Source organism: Oncorhynchus mykiss, chromosome Y (genome assembly GCF_013265735.2).
Source record: "Oncorhynchus mykiss isolate Arlee chromosome Y, USDA_OmykA_1.1, whole genome shotgun sequence".
Lineage (NCBI taxonomy): Eukaryota > Metazoa > Chordata > Actinopteri > Salmoniformes > Salmonidae > Oncorhynchus > Oncorhynchus mykiss.
The window spans coordinates 37,242,893-37,264,730 of NC_048593.1; the positions used below are offsets into that span (position 1 = coordinate 37,242,893).

Below are 21,838 nucleotides of genomic sequence, written 5' to 3' on the forward strand. Positions count from 1 at the left end.
AACGATAGCACAATACAGAAAGAGAGAGAGAGAAACGATAGGCGGCAGCAGTATAACAAACAGCATCCCTCAAGCACAGATACAGAGATAGAGAGAGATCATCAAGACAGAGAGAGATCATCAAGACAGAGAGAGAGATCATCAAGACAGAGAGAGAGATCATCAAGACAGACAGAGAGAGAGAGAGAGAGAGATCATCAAGACAGACAGAGATAGAAATCATCAAGACAGACACAGAGATCATCAAGACAGAGAGAGAGTTCATCATTACAGAGAGAGATCATAAAGACAGAGAGAGAGAGAGAGAGAGAGAGAGAGATCATCAAAACAGAGAGGGAGATTTTCAAGACAGAGAGATCATCAAGACAGAGAGAAAGAGAGAGATTATCAATACAGACAGGGGGATCTTCAAGACAGAGATAAAGCTCTTCAAGACAGAGAGGGAGAACTTCAAGCCAGAGAGGGAGAACTTCAAGACAGAGAGGGAGATCTTCAAGACAGAGATAAAGCTCTTCAAGACAGAGATCATCAAGACAGAGAGGGAGAAGGGATTATATTTTCATAGCTTTTACTCAGAGTGCTGGCCAGGGCTTGCACATAGAGAGGAGAGAGTGACACAGACGGAGATAGAGAGTGGAGTGAAGATTTTAATCCTCTTGGCATGCGAGTGTGTCCCTGGCTGCTTGGAATGTGTTGCAGCTAACCCGGGGGCCAGGACGGAAGGAACAACTCTCACCATGCTGGGGAAGGATTACATGCTCGCCATCATCATAGTCAATTATGACGGTGAGTAGGCTACACACACACACACACACATACACACACACACACACACACACACACACACACACACTGTCCTGGGCTCCTCCAGACTTTTCTCTCTTAGCCCTCATTCCTCAGAGGAAGTGGAAGAGAAGAGGAGGAGTGAGTTAGTGTTGGTCTGTAGGTTTGAGCTGATTAATTGTCCCACAAACACTGAAGAGTGATTCTTGGCGATACATGTACAGTTTAAGTGATCATGGAAATACAATGTTTATGAAGACTGAGTTAGATGATTGTGGTTTTGTTGAGAGGTCAGGTAGTGAACTATAGTGCCTCTGTTAGACAAAGAACACGTGGATCTATGAATGTTTGGTATTTAGCTTTGTATTAAAGATAATAATGATGATGGTGGGCATTTCACTAGCAGTGATGCATCATATATGTATCAGTGATGCACGTTGCTTCTGAGAAGTTTCATATATCACATTGGTACTAGCTGGTCTCGCTTAAAGCATTGGACCATAAGTCTCTCTCTCTCTCTCTCTCTCTCTCTCTCTCTCTCTCTCTCTCTGTCTCTCTCTCTCTCTCTGTCTCTCTCTCTCTCTCTCTCTCTCTCTGTCTCTCTCTCTCTCTCTCTCTGTCTCTCTCTATCTCTCTCTCTGTCTCTCTCTCTCTCTGTCTCTCTCTCTCTGTCTCTCTCTCTGTCTCTCTCTCTCTCTCTCTCGACAATTCACAGTTTTCCCTTGCAATAGCAAACGTCTGTCTAGTGAGTCCAGTCTGCAACTTGGTCCTTGAGGGCCTACCTACACGAATTCACAGGATGGCTGCTTAAAATTCTGTGCATCCGTATGTTTGCCGCTGATCTTCATGTCATTCTTGGATTTTGTGGTATTAAAATATATCATGCCATGATTTTGAAATATGTTTGGAAGATTGTTTAGGTGAGTTTAGTCTCATTTTCTGTCCAACTTAGTGTCCCTCACCCTCCCCACAAACAGTAAACAAATACCAGCCCAGAGATGTTATTTATAGAGGACAGGATGTGTTGTTCACCTGGGTGACTGTGTGGGTTGCCATGTGACTTGGTGTTGTCTTGGTAACTGTTGCCCTCCTGGTGTAAGGAGCGGCTGTCAGCTAGTATATTATTGGGAGTATTGGACAGGACAGTAGCCAGGTAGCACAGTGTTTTGTTGTAAGCACAAAGGAGAGTGGAGTCAATGGAGAGAATAATCAGTTTGATGACTAAAACATCGATATTACATTTAATGATTTATTATACGGTATGTAGTTATTGTAGTAATGATGAATTAAATGTCAAATCCAAAACATATTGGTGAGCAACAGCATTGTTAATATCCTATTAGTAGCCTATAGAAGGCTTGTCCCTCTGTTGTTAAACCTTTTTTGTTATGAACTTTTCCCTCATTCATAAGAAAAAACACCACCGGTTCCTAAAATAAAGCATCCGTCTTAAAATAACTCTCTTTGAAAGAGAGAGAGGGAGAGCGCGAGAAGGCGTCATACTTATGCTGGGCACGATAAACAGGGGCACGCTGTGTCAATACTAGGACAGTTTGTTAAAAAATAGTCTCTGCAATGGTAGCCTAATGTTAGTGTAGTATACACATCGTTCCTGCTGTTGTTCTGTGTAACGAAGGGTTTTGGTGATGGATTATTTAACTGGCAAATCCAATGTAAAAACTTGGTATATTGTCGAGTCAAGGATATACACTTTATATGATAGAGAGTTTGGGTGTGTGTTCGTATATGTGTGTGTGTGACTGTGTGTTGGAGGGGGTTAGGGTGTGGAATGGAGTAGATAGAACCCTCTGGAATATAAAACTGGTCCCAGTTTGTGCTTTAACCAAAGTCATCTGATTGTCATTGTCACGCCATGTATGGGTTGGGTTGGTCCCTGATTCAGTGCTGAATCCCAGATTGATGTTGTGATTCAGTCTGACCCATAATCCCTCTGGCAGAGAGAGCCTAGCTCTGACCTTGCACAGACACACAGCTGGGATTACTCTCTATCTCTCTCTCTCTCCTCCAGATGTACCTCTTTCTCTCTCGCTTTCTCTCTCTCTCGCTGTCTCTCTCTCTCTCTCTCTCTCTCTCTCCAGATGTACCTCTTTCTCTCTCGCTTTCTCTCTCTCTCTCCCGCTGTCTCTCTCTCTCTCTCTCTCCTCCAGATGTACCTCTGTCTCTCACTCTGCAGTTTATCATATTACTGTTATTTATAGTCTCCGCTTAATTGCAATTTCTTGTCTCTAGTCTACAGCAGGGTGCTTTCTTACATTGTTACAGTATAAACATATTCTGTTATTTTGATCTAATTTTAAGCATTGCTCTCAGTTGAGACAGCTGAGGGGAGGACGCCTCATAATCATTTCTGGAATGGAGTCAATGGAATGGTATCAACTACATCAGAGATGTGGTTTTCATGTGTTTGATACCACTCCATTGACTCCATTTCATCCATTATTATGAGCCATCCTCCCCTCAACAGCCTCCACTGCTCTCGTTTATAAACCGCATTACCCCTCAATATTCCATTTGTTAAGCTGTCCCAGTCCGTAATTCCCCATTCGGTTGTGTAAGGGGTAGTTCTGGGCAGAGAGAAAGATGAGAGCTACCCGACTGCAATCACTGCTTAATTACAGCTGTTTACAGCCTTGTGGGGAGCTCAGTCTTCATTGGTCATTTGGGAGTTATTTGGTAACAGGCTCAGTCCAAACGTGTGTTGAGAGACTCCAGTGTGTATCTGCATCTAGATTAGATAGGCCATGATTTATTTTGGTCACTGGTGTCATCAGTGACAATGACAAGGGGGGGAGGACCGTACTGTACTCCTCCTCCATAAAGCCACTGCATCCTTACATCCACTAGTCTCAAAGGAGACTTGAGGTATTTGAATGAGGTCCACGAGTAAATAAAGCCTGCCAAAATTGATGAAGCAAGATACTTGGGAACACTTCTCAAGTCCAGGCTGGCATCCATTACTGCACAGTAGGAAAGGCAATGTTGACAAAGCTGTGGTTGACGGCGCATAGCGGACTAGCTAGTTTCTGCCGGTACCGGGAATATCAGTCACATTCATCCTCATGCATCAATCTAATGTACATGTACAGCTCACACAACAATATCACGTGAAGCCTCTCTACCCCGTTTAGCTTATTCGATTAGCTGATTTAGAGAAGTAGTTGCTATAGGAACTGATCACGCATTGCAGACTCACTCTCTGGGATTCATCAATAATTCACTAACATCGTCTCTCTGTCTCTCTCTGTCTCCGTCTATGTCTCTCTCTCTCTCTCTCCCTCCCTCTGTCTCCCGAAAGTTCACACTTTCCTTAGTGTGCATTCTGCTCTCTACTCCCAACACTAGAGGAAGAAATGCAAGTTTAGCTTCCCTTCTGTGTGATTGGAACATTAACCACCCTATCACCTTCCAGGACAGAGGCCTCAGTTCTACAATAGGAGGTCGTAATGGAGGCTTCACTGACATCAGATAATTCAATATTTCGGTAGAACAAATGCCATGATATATAGAGAAGATTATAAACTAGGTGAAAATAGCATGATAAGGGCATTACTTTAGAGATCACCATTTGAAATGGCCAGGTATTACTCTCCTGTATCATTAGTGTTGAGAGAATACACCAATACTTCATGGACTTCATGAACTCCACTATTCAATAGAAAGCCCTCTGAGTAAGAAAAGCCATTACAGATACATGCAAATAGTAAACAATGGTTATTTTGTGTACTGTTTCAACATCGAAAAAAAAGCTTAATCAATCCTATTCACTTACCATGGGAATTAAATGCACAGCACATTGAATCTGTTATTGTGAATCATTTTACAGTGGAGACTGGTTGAGAGCAGGGTACTGGGTGGAGGCCGGCTAGTGGTGACTGTTTAACAGTCTGATTGCCTGGAGATAGAAGTTGTTTCTCAGAACAGAGTCTCCCATAGAGATGGAGCCATTGGAATAGAGTCTCTCGTAGTCTCCCATAGAGATGGAGCCATTGGAATAGAGTCTCTCATGGTCTCCCATAGAGATGGAGCCATTGGAACAGTCTCTCATAGTCTCCCATAGAGATGGAGCCATTGGAACAGTCTCTCATAGTCTCCCATAGAAATGGAGTCATTGGAACAGTCTCTCATAGTCTCCCATAGAGATGGAGCCATTGGAACAGTCTCTCATAGTCTCCCATAGAGATGGAGCCATTGGAACAGTCTCTCATAGTCTCCCATAGAAATGGAGCCATTGGAACAGTCTCTCATAGTATCCCATAGAGATGGAGCCATTGGAACAGTCTCTCATAGTCTCCCATAGAGATGGAGCCATTGGAACAGTCTCTCATAGTCTCCCATAGAGATGGAACTCAGAACAGTCTCGCATAGTCTCCCATAGAGATGGAGCCATTGGAACAGCCTCTCATAGTCTCCCATAGAGATGGAACTCAGAACAGTCTCGCATAGTCTCCCATAGAGACCAAAAAAGCTGGACACTCACTCTGTACAAAAGTCAGTCAGAGAGGTATGATGATGCTATCTAGGAGAGAATTGGTGCCATTATCTTGGTGAATGAGGTCAGTTGCATGGAAGATGACGATTCACTGTTTTGGATTGAGGTATTGTAATATGAGGATTATCTATCATCAGCCCTGGTGTCAGGTTATATAATACCAAATACCTTGGCATAAGATACAAATTCAGCGTAGCAGTAAGTGCTCATTTTAGCAGTAAGAACCCAGCGTAGCATTAAGAACCCAGCGTAGCAGTAAGAATCCAGCGTAGCAGTAAGAACCCAGCGTAGCATTAAGAACCCAGCGTAGCATTAAGAACCCAGCGTAGCAGTAAGAATCCAGCGTAGCAGTAAGAATCCAGCGTAGCAGTAAGAATCCAGCGTAGCAGTAAGAACTCAGCGTAGCAGTAAGAATCCAGCGTAGCAGTAAGAACCCAGCGTAGCAGTAAGAATCCAGCGTAGCAGTAAGAATCCAGCGTAGCAGTAAGAACTCAGCGTAGCAGTAAGAACTCAGCGTAGCAGTAAGAATCCAGCGTAGCAGTAAGAACCCAGCGTAGCATTAAGAACCCAGCGTAGCAGTAAGAATCCAGCGTAGCAGTAAGAATCCAGCGTAGCACTAAGAACTCAGCGTAGCAGTAAGAACTCAGCGTAGCAGTAAGAATCCAGCGTAGCAGTAAGAATCCAGCGTAGCAGTAAGAACTCAGCGTAGCAGTAAGAACTCAGCGTAGCAGTAAGAATCCAGCGTAGCAGTAAGAACTCAGCGTAGCAGTAAGAACCCAGCGTAGCAGTAAGAACTCAGCGTAGCAGTAAGAACTCAGCGTAGCAGTAAGAACTCAGCGTAGCAGTAAGAACTCAGCGTAGCAGTAAGAACTCAGCGTAGCAGTAAGAACTCAGCGTAGCAGTAAGAACCTAGCGTAGCAGTAAGAATCCAGCGTAGCAGTAAGAACCCAGTTTAGCAGTAAGTGCTCATTTTAGCAGTAAGAACCCAGCGTAGCAGTAAGAACCCAGTTTAGCAGTAAGAACTCAGCGTAGCAGTAAGAACTCAGCGTAGCAGTAAGAACTCAGCGTAGCAGTAAGAACCCAGCGTAGCAGTAAGAATCCAGCGTAGCAGTAAGAACTCAGCATAGCAGTAAGAATCCAGCGTAGCAGTAAGAACCCAGTTTAGCAGTAAGTGCTCATTTTAGCAGTAAGAACCCAGCGTAGCAGTAAGAACCCAGTTTAGCAGTAAGTGCTCATTTTAGCAGTAAGAACCCAGCGTAGCAGTAAGAACCCAGCGTAGCAGTAAGAACTCAGCGTAGCAGTAAGAACCCAGCGTAGCAGTAAGAACCCAGCGTAGCAGTAAGAACTCAGCGTAGCAGTAAGAATCCAGCGTAGCAGTAAGAATCCAGCGTAGCAGTAAGAACTCAGCGTAGCAGTAAGAACTCAGCGTAGCAGTAAGTGCTCATTTTAGCAGTAAGAACCCAGCGTAGCAGTAAGAATCTGCCTCCCACCTGTGCATCAGGGATTAGGACTAGGCTACATCACACAGATTGAGGATTAGGACTAGGCTACATCACACAGACTCAGGATTAGGACTAGGTTACATCACACAGACTGAGGATTAGGACTAGAATACATCACACAGACTGAGGATTAGGACTAGGCTACATCACACAGACTCAGGATTAGGACTAGGCTACATCACACAGACTCAGGATTAGGACTAGAATACATCACACAGACTGAGGATTAGGACTAGGCTACATCACACAGACTGAGGATTAGGACTAGGCTACATCACACAGATTGAGGATTAGGACTAGGCTACATCACACAGACTCAGGATTAGGACTAGGCTACATCACACAGACTCAGGATTAGGACTAGGTTACATCACACAGACTGAGGATTAGGACTAGAATACATCACACAGACTGAGGATTAGGACTAGGCTACATCACACAGACTCAGGATTAGGACTAGGCTACATCACACAGACTCAGGATTAGGACTAGGCTACATCACACAGACTCAGGATTAGGACTAGGCTACATCACACAGACTCAGGATTAGGACTACGCTACATCACACAGACTCAGGATTAGGACTAGGCTACATCACACACTCATGTTTAGGACTAGGCTACATCACACAGACTCAGGATTAGGACTAGGCTACATCACACAGACTCAGGATTAGGACTAGGCTACATCACACAGACTCAGGATTAGGAATAGGCTACATCACACACTCATGTTTAGGACTAGGCTACATCACACACTAATGATTTGGACTAGGCTCTACATCACACAGACTCAGGATTAGGACTAGGCTACATCACACAGACTCAGGATTAGGACTAGGCTCTACATCACACAGACTCAGGATTAGGACTAGGCTACATCACACAGACTCAGGATTAGGACTAGGCTCTACATCACACAGAGCCATTGTTCTGATCTCAAGAAGCAGAATTGTGAGGCAAGGCTATATACAACCTCAGGCATTGTGTTATACAGTAATGGTTGGTGACAAGTATACTTGGTACATAGTAAAACTACTGGATTGTAATGTACAATTATATTTTAAAGCAGAAAATTATTTTAGAACTGTCATGCACTACTATGTCTCACTGATGCTAGTTCTTAGAATCCCTCCCTGTATGACTCATTGGTAATAACAGAAGGCAGGCTAAGATGGGAGAACTCTGTGGGAGAAGACTGACTAAGATGGGAGAACTCTGTGGGAGAAGGCAGACTACATTAGGATAACTATGTGGGAGAAGTATGGCTAAAATGGGAGAACACTGGGAGAAGGCAGACTACATTAAGAAAACTCTGTCGGAGAAGGCAGGCGAAGATGGGAGAATTCTGTGGGAGAAGGCAGGCTAAAATGGGATAATTCTGTGGGAGAAGGCAGACTAAGATGGGATAATTCAGTGGGAGAAGGCAGGCTAAGATGGGAGAACTCTGTGGGAGAAGGCAGGCTACATTAGGAGAACTCTGTGGGAGAAGGCAGGCTAAGATGGGAGAACTCTGTGGGAAAAAGCAGGCTAAAATGGGAGAATTCTGTGGGAGAAGGCAGGCTAAGATGGGAGAATTCTGTGGGAGAAGGCAGACTAAGATGGGAGAACTCTGTGGGAGATGGCAGGCTAAAATGGGAGAATTATGTGGGAGAAGGCAGGCTAAGATGGGAGCATTATGTGGGAGAAGGCAGGCTACATTAGGAGAACTCTGTGGGAGAAGGCAGGCTAAGATGGGAGAACTCTGTGGGAGAAGGCAGGCTAAGATGGGAGAATTCTGTGGGAGAAGGCAGACTAAGATGGGAGCATTATGTGGGAGAAGGCAGGCTACATTAGGAGAACTCTGTGGGAGAAGGCAGGCTAAGATGGGAGAACTCTGTGGGAAAAAGCAGGCTAAGATGGGAGAATTCTGTGGGAGAAGGCAGACTAAGATGGGAGAACTCTGTGGGAGATGGCAGGCTAAAATGGGAGAATTATGTGGGAGAAGGCAGGCTAAGATGGGAGCATTATGTGGGAGAAGGCAGGCTACATTAGGAGAACTCTGTGGGAGAAGGCAGGCTAAGATGGGAGAACTCTGTGGGAGAAGGCAGGCTAAGATGGGAGAACTCTGTGGGAGAAGGCAGTCTAAGATGGGAGAACTCTGTGTGATAAGGCAGGCTAAAATAGGAGAACTCTGCGGGAGAAGGCAGGCTAAGGTGGGAGAATTACAATTATGCACACAGCGTCATCATCCCCCGAAGATGCTGCACTGACTGACCCATCAATCAGCCTGTGAAATGTGCTGAATAGTGGTGTCATCCAGAGTCTGGTCCAGTCCTTAGCCCCATGCCCAGGAGGCCCGCCTGCCTACCTGCCTGCCTAAAAAAAAACTATAAAGCCTGGAGAGTTCTGCCTCCCATCTTTCTCTAACACTGTTGTCTCATTGATTTTCTCTCCCTGTAACAGGGTTCAGCTGATCTGTTCCTGGGTCTAATCTTCTCATGCTGTCCATCCCAGGGATGTGTGGTGTTGTTTTTCATTGTCAGACACAAGGGTGACCAGGGTTAAACAGCGAGATGAGTAGGGATGAGATGTACAAGGAATAAAATCATGTAAAATTAGCAATAAATGACAGACCAGACTTAAAGAAAAACTGGCATAAATGGTTTTTGCATGTTTGATTTAGCCTCTATTTGATTTAGCCTCTGTTTGATTTAGCCTCTGTTTGATTTAGCCTCTATTTGATTTAGCCTCTGTTTGATTTAGCCTCTGTTTGATTTAGCCTCTATTTGATTTAGCCTCTGTTTGATTTAGCCTCTGTTTGATTTAGCACCTATTTGATTTAGCCTCTGTTTGATTTAGCCTCTGTTTAATTTAGCCTCTGTTTGATTTAGCCTCTGTTTGATTTAGCACCTATTTGATTTAGTCTCTGTTTGATTTAGCCTCTGTTTAATTTAGCCTCTGTTTGATTTAGCCTCTGTTTGATTTAGCACCTATTTCATTTAGCCTCTGTTTGATTTAGCCTCTGTTTGATTTAGCCTGTGTTTGATTTAGCCTCTCTTTGATTTAGTCTCTATTTGGTTTAGACTCTATTTGGTTTAGCCTCTATTTGGTTTAGCCCCTCTTTCTCTCTCGTTCCGTGATAACAGCGAGAAAACGGTGGCATGCTGCTGAGAGAGAAACACCCATGCCCAGGCAATCCTGTCCCAAATGACACCCTATTCCCTATGTAGTTCCTGGTCAAAAGTAGTGCACTACATAGGGAATAGTGTTCCATTTAGGATGCTGTCCTCGTGTCACTTCTGACCCACTTCTTGTGTTCTATCTCTTTTTTTGTTGTTGTTCACCACTCCATTCACCCAGCTCTCCTTCGAGCTAAGCACATTGAGTTAATGGCAGAATTAGTCCAAACTATATTGAAGTGTCCAAAGAAATCACTCTTCGTCTGCTGAGCATAAGGTATTTTTCTCTCCCATCACGTCTGTTAATTGAGTCTTTATGTCTCTACTCCTCTCTGCACATTTTAAATAATTGATCTCCTGATTTACATATTCATTTGCCCTTCCAAACACAAATCTGTCCCATCGCATATTCAGTGTTAAGGAAAAACAAAGGAGCCGAGCCTCAGACACTAGTTTTGCCAGCCAGCCCTGTGTGATGCAGAGGGACTGTTCTGAATTCTACTCTGGTAATTGGTAGATTTATCATGTGGCCAGAGGATCTCACACGCCCTGCTGTGCTCTCCTCTGCCGGTCACGTGTAGCAGGGCCGTGAGAGCAAGGCCAGCCGTGGAGCTTACATAGGCTTTAGATTGGGTGAGGCTAATGCTAGATGCCGATGGGATGCAGCCCGCTGTGTACGAGAGACCTCAAAGAGCTATGTTTATGCTAGAGCCAGCCGCCATTATGAACATAATGAAATATTGACCTGACACTACTGTTACATTTTGACACCAAAATGCACTGTAATATTGGCCATGAGTGCTTCTTCATGAAGATTACTTACTGTCACCTGTCATCATTGTGCTTCCTTCCTGTTCTGTGTTCTTCAGACAATATTTGGAATGACCCAAGCCTTGATTTGGATTCTGACCTACCGTCAGGGTGGCGCACCATCCGGGACAGCACTGGCACCTATTACTGGCACGTGGCCACTGGCGCCACCCAATGGCAGCACCCGTCCTACAGCACTGAGGAGGACCCGAACTCCATCAATGGCATCACTGCCGCGGACATCAAGGTTAGGGCTTCAACTTCTAAATAAAGTTCAGTCTCACCGTTTGACTTTCTGTCCTTTATTCTGAATGTGGTGCCATCACCTCTAATAATGTCTCTTGTCCTCTTTTCCAGAGCCTGGAGGCTGGGGGCAGACGTGAATCAAGGGCAAGGCTGACACAGAGCCCATTGGCCTCCATAAATGACAGGTAGTCTTTCAAAATACTCTGCAGACCCAAACCAACACTCATTCACCTGCGCAAGCCCTGTAGCCTTGTTACTGGGTTATGCTATCCACGATGGAGTAATGACTACATTTCAGTTGTGTGATGAAGGTTATTCTACAAGGTGACTGGGTTGACTACATTTCAGTTGTGTGATGAAGGTTCTTCTACAAGGTGACTGGGTTGACTACATTTCAGTTGTGTGATGAAGGTTAATCTACAAGGTGACTGGGTTGACTACATTTCAGTTGTGTGATGGTTATTCTACAAGGTGACTGGGTTGACTACATTTCAGTTGTGTGATGAAGGTTATTCTACAAGGTGACTGGGTTGACTACATTTCAGTTGTGTGATGAAGGTTATTCTACAAGGTGACTGGGTTGACTACATTTCAGTTGTGTGATGAAGGTTATTCTACAAGGTGACTGGGTTGACTACATTTCAGTTGTGTGATGAAGGTTCTTCTACAAGGTGACTGGGTTGACTACATTTCAGTTGTGTGATGAAGGTTATTCTACAAGGTGACTGGGTTGACTACATTTCAGTTGTGTGATGAAGGTTCTTCTACAAGGTGACTGGGTTGACTACATTTCAGTTGTGTGATGAAGGTTCTTCTACAAGGTGACTGGGTTGACTACATTTCAGTTGTGTGATGAAGGTTATTCTACAAGGTGACTGGGTTGACTACATTTCAGTTGTGTGATGAAGGTTATTCTACAAGGTGACTGGGTTGACTACATTTCAGTTGTGTGATGAAGGTTATTCTACAAGGTGACTGGGTTGACCACATTTCAGTTGTGTGATGAAGGTTATTCTACAAGGTTACTGGGTTGACTACATTTCAGTTGTGTGATGAAGGTTATTCTACAAGGTGACTGGGTTGACTACATTTCAGTTGTGTGATGAAGGTTATTCTACAAGGTGACTGGGTTGACTACATTTCAGTTGTGTGATGAAGGTTCTTCTACAAGGTGACTGGGTTGACTACATTTCAGTTGTGTGATGAAGGTTATTCTACAAGGTGACTGGGTTGACTACATTTCAGTTGTGTGATGAAGGTTCTTCTACAAGGTGACTGGGTTGACTACATTTCAGTTGTGTGATGAAGGTTCTTCTACAAGGTGACTGGGAAGACTACATTTCAGTTGTGTGATGGTTATTCTACAAGGTGACTGGGTTGACTACATTTCAGTTGTGTGATGAAGGTTCTTCTACAAGGTGACTGGGAAGACTACATTTCAGTTGTGTGATGAAGGTTATTCTACAAGGTGACTGGGTTGATGATGTAATCAAATGAGAGGGTTAGTGTTTTGGATATATTCTCTCTCTCTCTCTCTCTTAATCTGTTCGATGGCTCGTGCTGGCTTCACTGGCCTGGAAATGTGGCAGATCACATATCCCTATGCCTCCTGGAATACTTCCCCCACTATTCCATTCACTGTGTTCTGATCTGAGGCCTGCCATATTTGTCCCCAGACTGATAAAGTCAGGAATAGATAAGTCCTCTGAGATTCAGGCCCTAGTTCAGCACCACACTACATCATATCATTATTACAGTTCAGACATTGTACCATCTGAATACATACAAGCGATTAGGGAAAATACTGTTTGATGTAGTTCCTGAGGATGAGTGTTAACCATCTGTGGCACGTCTGTGTTAGGTTTCTTTAGCGTAGACCGTTTGGCTGACAAAGATCAAAAATGCTGCATGCGCATCGATGTGACCAGAAGCCGTGCTTTGTTATGATTCTGAGTGGTCATATCGCTAGCGACCATGAAAGGAGCAGCCTTGTGGGGAATCGTAGGTGGCTCGTTTCAGCTTGCGTATTTTATTGATATCATGTTTTGAGGTGTTTTGACTGATGTCATGTCTATGGCTAAGATTCGCTAGCTATCTGTAACGATGTATTTGAGAGACAACAAGTGCTCATTGTGCAAATGTATTTGTGTTTTCAATAAACATTGGAGACTAAATCTAGTTTTCACATTGTCAACATTCTAAGCTAACCCCGTCTGTTTTGCCGCTTCGTTTTTGTTGCTAAACAACCAACCCGTCCATACAGCAAGGTCAAACCTGTTAGGTCAAATGCATCTTAGATCACCTTGATGGTTGTTCATAGGTTCTTTAATATTATGTATAGCTACCTTGCCTTTATCATTAAGGGTAAAAGCACTTAACAATTCAATTATCTGAAGTTATTTTATTTTAGCAGCCCCTTGAGGGACCCTGTGTTAATGAGCCAACCAATAAACACAGTCCCTGCTGCAGTGATTATGTGTTGAATCAGGATGCATTTGACACAGGGGAGCTTAATGTTCTGTATGGACAGAGATTGTGGAGAATAGTGAAACTCAGTTCACTGAGTGTACCATCAAGAAATGCATAGGTCTAATAATGGACACGCTCTGCTTCATCAAAGAGTTTAATGGAAAGAGAGGGAGAGTCTTGGGCCCCTGGTTGCAGGAATAGTAGCCCCTTGGGATTGTCTCCAGTCAGCTGTATCAGGGAGGTAAATGTCTAACAACTCCACCTCTGAGTCAGCCGGTGTGAGGGGGATCAGAACAGCTCTCTGTTTATTTTTTATCATCCATGACCCACTCAACAGCTGTTTTTCCCCATCAAGAGCAGACAGGCAGGCAGCGTCAAACTGAAAGGAAAGGCTTTACTTTCAAAGTCAAACACAAACAAACAGATGAACAAAGAACTAGATTATAACATCGTGTAATACGCCATACCAAACAGCATCTTACAGGGCAGCAGGGAGGGATGCAGAAAAGGCAACAGAGTAATTTGTGCTGTCGTGGTGGTAATCCTTCATGTCATTTGATTGTTCTGCTAATCTCCCACAGGGTCTCCTGGCAGGACGATTATTTCTGCACCAACATTGATCCTGACTCCAAGGTAGAGTGGGCTTTGATGTTGTCCAAACCATAGAAATACAGTAGAATCCTTAGAACGGGCCATTCATTTGAGACAAGCCTGTTCTATAGATTACATTTCTATGGTCCAAATCCCTCTTCTTCTGCACTCACCAAAACAGCAGGTTCTGACCAATAACATCCATACCCAAGACCAATTTCAGGGGGGTAAACACTTCTGTGCTCCTCCAGAGAATACTCATCTATTTTAGCTGATTTTTAACTCTTAACACTATTTTCTATCATTTATTATTCAAGGGTTAAAAGTGACCACATTTATAATGTTAGCTTTGATCAATATATTTTTGTTGTTGTTCAGGCTAGGCAGCTCTTAGAGGAATTCATATACCATGTCCACTAAAAATACTTGATTCAGGCAAGGAGCAGTGTTGATGGACTGTAGATACAGTGAACACATTATATAGAGGCATCATGTTGATGGACTGTAGATACATTAAATACATTATATAGAGGCATCATGTTGATGGACTGTAGATACATTAAATACATTATATAGAGGCATCATGTTGATGGACTGTAGATACATTAAATACATTATATAGAGGCATCATGTTGATGGACTGTAGATACAGTGAACACATTATATAGAGGCATCATGTTGATATACTGTAGATACATTAAATACATTATATAGAGGCATCATGTTGATGGACTGTAGATACATTAAATACATTATATAGAGGCATCATGTTGATGGACTGTAGATACTGAACACGCTGTACATCATTATCTAATCTGAATAATGTTGATATACTGTAGATACTGAACACGCTGTACATTATTATCTAGTCTGAATAGTCTCTGCTTATTCCCTTCTCTCTGCCTCCTCCCCACCTCTACCCCCACTCCTCTCCCTCCTGGGTCTGTTGGCATGGTATGGTGTGGTTCTGTTCATATGGTGTGCTGTGGTTGTGTTGGCATGGTGTGGTGTGGTATGGTTTTGCTGGTATGTTGTGGTTGTGCTGGCATGGTGTGGTTGTGTTGGCATGGTGTGGTTGTGCTGGCATGGTGTGATTGTGTTGGCATGGTGTGGTTGTGCTGGCATGGTGTGGTTGTGTTGGCATGGTGTGGTTGTGCTGGCATGGTGTGGTTGTGCTGGCATGGTGTGGTTGTGTTGGCATGGTGTGCTGTGGTTGTGCTGGCATGGTGTGATTATGTTGGCATGGTGTGGTTGTGCTGGCATGGTTTGTTTGTGCTGGCATGGTGTGGTTGTGCTGGCATGGTGTGGTTGTGTTGGCATGGTGTGGTGTGGTTGTGCTGGCATGGTGTGGTTGTGCTGGCCTGGTGTGATTGTGTTGGCATGGTGTGGTGTGGTTGTGCTGGCATGGTGTGGTTGTGCTGGCATGGTGTGGTTGTGTTGGCGTGGTGTGGTTGTGTTTGCATGGTGTGGTTGTGCTGGCATGGTGTGGTTGTGCTGGCATGGTGTGATTGTGTTGACATGGTGTGGCGTGGTTGTGCTGACATGGTGTGGTGTGGTTGTGCTGGCATGGTGTGGTTGTGTTGGTCAGTGTTTTGCAGTGCGCTCCCTGGGCTGGGTGGAGATTCCAGAGGAGGAGCTGATCCCGGGGAAGAGCAGTTTGGCTGTCAATAACTGCATCCAGCAGCTGTCCAGCAGCAAGGCAGAGGGCCGCGATGACACACTGGGCGCCTGGGGAGAGGTGAGAAAGGCGACATGAGGGGGGGAGAGAGTCTTCTCTGTCCTCCCTTTCCTCTCTGTCCTCCCGATCCTCCCTGTGTTCTCTGTCCTCTCTGTCCTCCCTTTCCTCTCTGTCCTCCGTTTCCTCTCTGTCCTCCCTTTCCTCTCTGTCCTCCCTGTCCTCTCTGTCTTCTCTGTCCTCCCTGTCTTCTCTGTCCTCCCTGTCCTCTCTCTTCTCTGTCCTCCCTGTCCTCTCTGTCCTCCCTGTCCTCTCTGTCCTCTCTGTCCTCCCTTTCCTCCCTGTCTTCTCTGTCCTCCCTGTCCTCTCTGTCCTCCCTTTCCTCTCTGTCCTCCCTATCCTTTCTGTCCTCTCTGTCCTCCCTTTCCTCTCTGTCCTCTCTGTCTTCTCTGTCCTCCCTTTCCTCTCTGTCCCTCCTGTCCTCCCTTTCCTCTCTGTCCTCTCTGTCCTCTCTGTCCTCCCTTTCCTCTCTGTCCTCCCGGTCCTCCCTGTCTTCTCTGTCCTCTCTGTCCTCCCTTTCCTCTCTGTCCTCCATTTCCTCTCTGTCCTCCCTTTCCTCTCTGTCCTCCCTGTCCTCTCTGTCTTCTCTGTCCTCCCTGTCTTCTCTGTCCTCCCTGTCCTCTCTCTTCTCTGTCCTCCCTGTCCTCTCTGTTCTCCCTGTCCTCTCTGTCCTCTCTGTTCTCCCTGTCTTCTCTCATCTCTCCCTGTCCTCTCTCCCTGTCCTCTCCCAGGGCCAGGACATGATGATGGTTCTGAAGAAGGATACCCTCAGCCTGATGGACCCAGTGGACCGCAGCCTTCTCCACTGCCAGCCTATCACTGACATCCGCGTGTGGGGCGTGGGCTGCAACAATGGCAGGTGGGCCAACCTGGGAAACGTATTGGGGAAATACTCCCCAGTCCTCTCACCTTCTCTTTTTGTTATGGTCAGTGTTGATACCTGAAGTTACATGTTGAAATACGGTACAATATTGTGAACCAACTAAGCACAATGGTCTTGGGTTGATGGTCAGCGAAGACTGTTTAAAGTTTTTGTTATTGTTTATACTTGATGACATGGAAATATTCCATTGAAGAAAGTAAATAATTTATAAATGAGTGTTTTTATATGGGCTACACAGCCTTGGGTTTGGTTGGTAATTCAGCGTAGCAGACATGTCAGGTCTATTGTAGTACACTGGGAGTTGAGTGCATCTGAGGGCAGTTATATTTGGCTCTGTTCTTGCTGGAGAAAATTCATGCATTGACCTATTGGCAGTGTCAGTGGTACTACGTCTCAGATGCCGGCTGAGTAGAACAGACTAGCCCTGAGGAAGAGACATGCAAGGGTAGAGAATTAGAATTAGTTATTTTTTTGTATTTTTTATTTAACCTTTATTTAACTAAGCAAGTCAGTTAAGAACAAATTCATATTTACAATGACGGCCTACCCCGGCCAAACCCGGACGACGCTGGGCCAATTGTGCGCCGCCCTATGGGACTCCCAATCACGGCCGGATGTGATACAGCCTGGACACAGAAGGACTGAAACTAGTGAAAATAAGTCAGTACAGCAGTGCCCAATTGTTACTGACAGTAGGCTATATTGTATGAGGATCGTAGTTATGAAGCAATACAACCGTTTTGTCTCCTAGTTAAGGTAGTTGTAATAATGAACTTTCTTTCTTTTTTAAATGCCACTCATGAAAACAGAGACAGGTAATCACTCTTTTCTTGGTCAACTAATTTTCTGTTGACATCCCATGTGTGACTTTGCCAGCTTGCGTCAGGGTCTCAAGAAGAAAAGCTCAGTGCTCCAGTAAGGTCCGGCGTACTTTCTATAGTCCTGCTCTGTATTATTGCCTCATCAATAATGTAACATGCGTCTGCCGACATGTTTCTCATGCACGTTCAAAGAAACACGTCTATTTCTTTCTCCATTTCTATCGACCGTTATGTCTTATGCAGTGTATGTACCAAGCAGTTCTGTCCTTGTCTCAGAACAAATGCCCACCCAGCCTTATTTCAGACTGTTGTCTTGCACTATTCCCAATTGAATACTGCTGATGATTGAGCTATAATGTGAGAATCATAATGGACTATCTTCCTGGGGTCAATTCTGCTCAAACTCCATAATGATTGCATTCCTCTGAGAGCTGAATGGAGGATGCATCAATGTGTATATTCATGTAACAGACTTTTCTACAACAGTTGGATGGGCCTTTGTGAAGATAAATGGACAAGGAGAGCTTGATGGGTCATGTCCAAATGATCAGCCCCCCCCCCCCGTGCCTTAGCCAAGTCTCCTTGCTTTCTGCTGTGCCAACCAGGGTCGAGCTGCAAGGTCGCATCTGCCACTGTGACAAATGATCTTCATTTACACCTGGCTTCACTGTATTACACCCCAACAAAATTAATGGATTATTGTCATAAAACAACTCCCGTTCCACTGTGGATGGAATACAGAATATTGTACACACACACACACACACACACACACACACACACACACACACACACACACACACACACACACACACACAAACATCTTACCGTTTGTTGACACACCGCTGATGCCAAAGGGAAGCTCATCTGTTATTGCCTCTGACTCCAGTGTTTTCCTCAATATTTGAGTTCCTTTCCCAGGCATCAGCACATTCTGGTGTGCCAGAGCAGTGGCCTACATAACAGCACTGTTGCTCCTGATCGTTTTAAGTGGGGAAACCCACTGAGGATGTTACAGGGACAATAGAGAGAATTACACCTCGGCAACACTCACCGAGCCATTTCCCATTTAGCAGCTGCACATTGGACACAGAACAGTTCTTCATTTACTAACTATGTGTCAGAGTGTTTACAGTACAATGTCAGTTGGGTGCTTTTGCTCTGATATGTGATTACAGGACCATGTCCCTTTCTGATATGAGAACTTGGTGACAGAGCAATACATTCCCTGTCCATGTTGCTTAACGTGCTGAGAATAATGTCTGTCCATATGGATCCCTGGTATTTATAGACCTCTGATATCTGACACTGCCTGGTCCTGTCAGCTCCTGAGGGACGATGCCTGAGGTCACCCCCCCCCCCCCCCCCCCCCCCCCCCCAATCTCTTCTAAAATATGAGCCAGAGTAACTGATAGTATCAATGTTAAAAATAGTCTGTGTTGTCTGTCTTCAGTGCTCAGTTGCTTAGTAGTTGTTTGATGATTGTGCGCTTGATCAAACAAACTGATGATACTGGCTGGTGCACCGTTAGCTTTAGTTCAGTGTGCTAACGCAGTGATGTAGGACTAGTGCAGAAGATGTGTATTCAATATGGCTTTCAATTCCTTTCCATTCTCTAGTCATACTAATGGAATTATATTGTTATACATACAGTACCAGATTGCCAGGTGAAGCAGGAAGTCAGCTATCCCCTCCACAATCCAGACCTATAGATAGTGCCTCTACTCTGTGTTAATCTATGCTGTTGTATTCTGATCCTTTCCAGAGACTTTGCCTTCGTGGCCAGTGACAAAGACACCTGTATGCTGAAGTGCCACGTGTTTCGCTGTAAAGCCCCAGCAAAAACCATTGCCACGGCTTTGCACAAAATGTGCTCAAAGGTAACCACAAAGTGAAGCATAGGAGGTGGTTTAACACCCCTTTAGTCCACCGTAGTAGTTTAGGTTCATTCTAGAGTGAATGCTGTGTCTGTGTGTATGTGTCCAGATCATGGCAGAGAAGACCACAAGAAGCCCATCTATGGCCCGCTCCCTCACCATGGCGACCATCTCCCCTGAGGACCTGCCGCGCCAAGGTACTGTAGGTCACAGAGACCTTCAGTTACAGTCTGTAGGCGTTTTCTCAATGGAGCAATGTCCAGTTTATACAAGTTATCAACTCCATAAGATGGTAAATCATGTGACTTTTTGATTCTTATGTTTTTACTGCAGTGGACTTCGTGGATGCAATGAGGCAGAGGGTGCAGAAGTTTGAGGTGCAGTACATCGGAAACCTGCCCGTCTCCAGGGCGATGGGTACTGTATTCTAATCTAGTCTATTATTAAACTGGCAAAATACCATCACATTTTTCATCTGTTTATTTATTAAACTAGCTCAAAGAAGAAAGACAATCTTCTCCTTCCTATAACAACCTTGAGACTCAACAGAGGAACACAAGATCTGTGATGTCTCATCAACAGATATGGAGGATTAGACAGCAGCCAAGACTCACAGGCATGTTTGAAATTGGGTTTGGATCATTTAAGAGACAGAGGACATCGTCTCATTATTATCAGCAAATGCGCCGAGTCACGTTGTGATTGTGAAGCTAGCGCTCAGGGTCACTCTGTCAGTTGGCAGTCCCTAGGCGAGGCGCTGTATTCACTACAGCCTCCAAAACGGTAGCATCCATCAAGGTGCCCTGCCTGCCTGCTGTTAGCTGGACCAGCTGACTGACCAACATAGAGCTTGTCCCAGATGCTTTATGTCTGAGGTATTATACTCCACTGAGGTGTTCTTAATAGTGATGATAAGCCATTTGTCCTCATTTGAGATCACACACCTTTGCTATGTTTTAACAATCACTGGAAGTTAGGCAAGGAAATCAGTTTGGTACAGCGAAAAAGTCCTTGAAACTCTGAGCATGTTCTCTCACAACAGAAAAGAGCAGAGAATACCACTAGAAGCCCATCTATGGTTTTGCCTCGCTTTTGGAGGTCACTGTGGCTGTGTTGTTGCTGAAGCCGCTGTATTAAGGTCCTCTATGTGGGATCCTCTGGTAGGTATGGAGGTGCTGAACCGGGCCATAGAGAGCATCATGAACACCTCAGACAGTAACGATTGGGAGCCCATCGTCATCCACATCTCTGACAGTGTCCTGTCACTCTGGAAAGGAGAGGTGAGGAGGAGAAATCAGGAAACCTGTAAACACTGGTGATCAGACCAACCAATGAAATTACTACATTTCTCTGGCTACCTGTTGTTTCTCTCTCTCACTTTTTAAAAAACCTTTATCTCTCTCTCTATTTCCCTCTCTCTCTCACTTTCTCTTTCTCTCTCTCTCCCTCTCTCTGTCTTTCTCTACCTTCTCTATGATTTCTGTTTCAGGATGGAGATGATCCATTTTGGGAATGTCAAGTGCGTTTGCTGACTTTTCTGGGTGTGGGGCATGATACACACACCTTTGCAGTGATAGTGGACGGCGGGACACAGCGGTTTGAGTGTCATGTTTTCTGGTGTGAGCCAGACGCAGGGATCATCTCTGAGGCTGTGCAGGCTGCGTGCATGGTGAGTCACTTAGTTAGGGGTCCCCCTGAAGGATGAAACACAGTGATGGAGAACCAGTGGACAAAATGGCTTCTGTAGACAAGCTGGCATGATAAATACTTGAATTTATACATGCTATCATGGCTGAATGATTAATATTTTAAAGGGAATTGGCAGAGAATGGTAGAGAATGTCATGGAGTCATGACTCATTTACGGTATCTTTCTAACATGAAGAGGGACATTATGGTCACCGCTTAACATGACTCCATTGTGTCCCCTGCAGGTCCAGTACCAGAAGTGCTTGGTAGCCCAGACTCCACCACCCAGGTCCAAAATGTGGCGGGCGGGTTCCAAGGTGAAGCGGGCCAACTCCATGGACGGCTTCAGTTTTCCAGCTCCCCGTCACCAAGGACTGTCCCCGCCCAAGGCTGGCTCCTCCACCACCAAAAAGGGCATGCTGGCGTTTTTTGAGACTTTCAGAAATAAACAGTCAGCCGTTTCCACACCATAGCAACCAGAGAGGGTGGGAGGGGATGGATGGAGGGAGGGAGGGAGGGAGGGAGGGAGGGAGGGAGGGAGGAATGAAGGGAGGGAGCAAGCAATGGGGGGAGCGAGGGAGGGAGGGAGGGAGTAAGAGACAGAAGGGGAGTTGAGTTGAGTAAAGGGGGGTAGGGAGGAAGGGAGGGGGGAAGGGAGGGAAGGAAGGGGAGTTAAGTTGAGTAAAGGGGGGTAGGGAGGGAGGGTAGGGAGGGAGGGAAGGAAGGGAGGGGGGAAGGAAGGAAGGGAGGGGGGAAGGAAGGG

At 45.1% G+C, this 21,838-nt stretch overlaps 1 protein-coding gene across 2 annotated transcripts; it reads left to right on the forward strand.

Annotated features, from left to right (window-relative positions):
• The first annotated feature begins 181 nt into the window (after window positions 1-181).
• LOC110510192 (amyloid-beta A4 precursor protein-binding family B member 3) lies at window positions 182-21,582 on the forward strand. 2 transcript variants are annotated; one of them, XM_036967189.1, is made up of 13 exons: window positions 182-786; window positions 10,825-11,012; window positions 11,123-11,196; window positions 14,062-14,113; window positions 15,660-15,809; window positions 16,538-16,665; window positions 17,499-17,504; window positions 19,276-19,390; window positions 19,497-19,584; window positions 19,721-19,804; window positions 20,552-20,667; window positions 20,877-21,056; window positions 21,321-21,582. In XM_036967189.1, exons 1-13 carry the CDS (start codon window positions 738-740, stop codon window positions 21,546-21,548), a joined length of 1,458 nt encoding a protein of 485 aa, XP_036823084.1. In that variant the 5' UTR covers window positions 182-737; the 3' UTR covers window positions 21,549-21,582. The 2 variants fall into 2 exon arrangements, with proteins under 2 accessions (XP_036823084.1, XP_036823085.1); XM_036967190.1 differs by lacking the exon at window positions 17,499-17,504 and having other exon boundaries at window positions 189-786.
• Window positions 21,583-21,838: the final 256 nt, after the last annotated feature.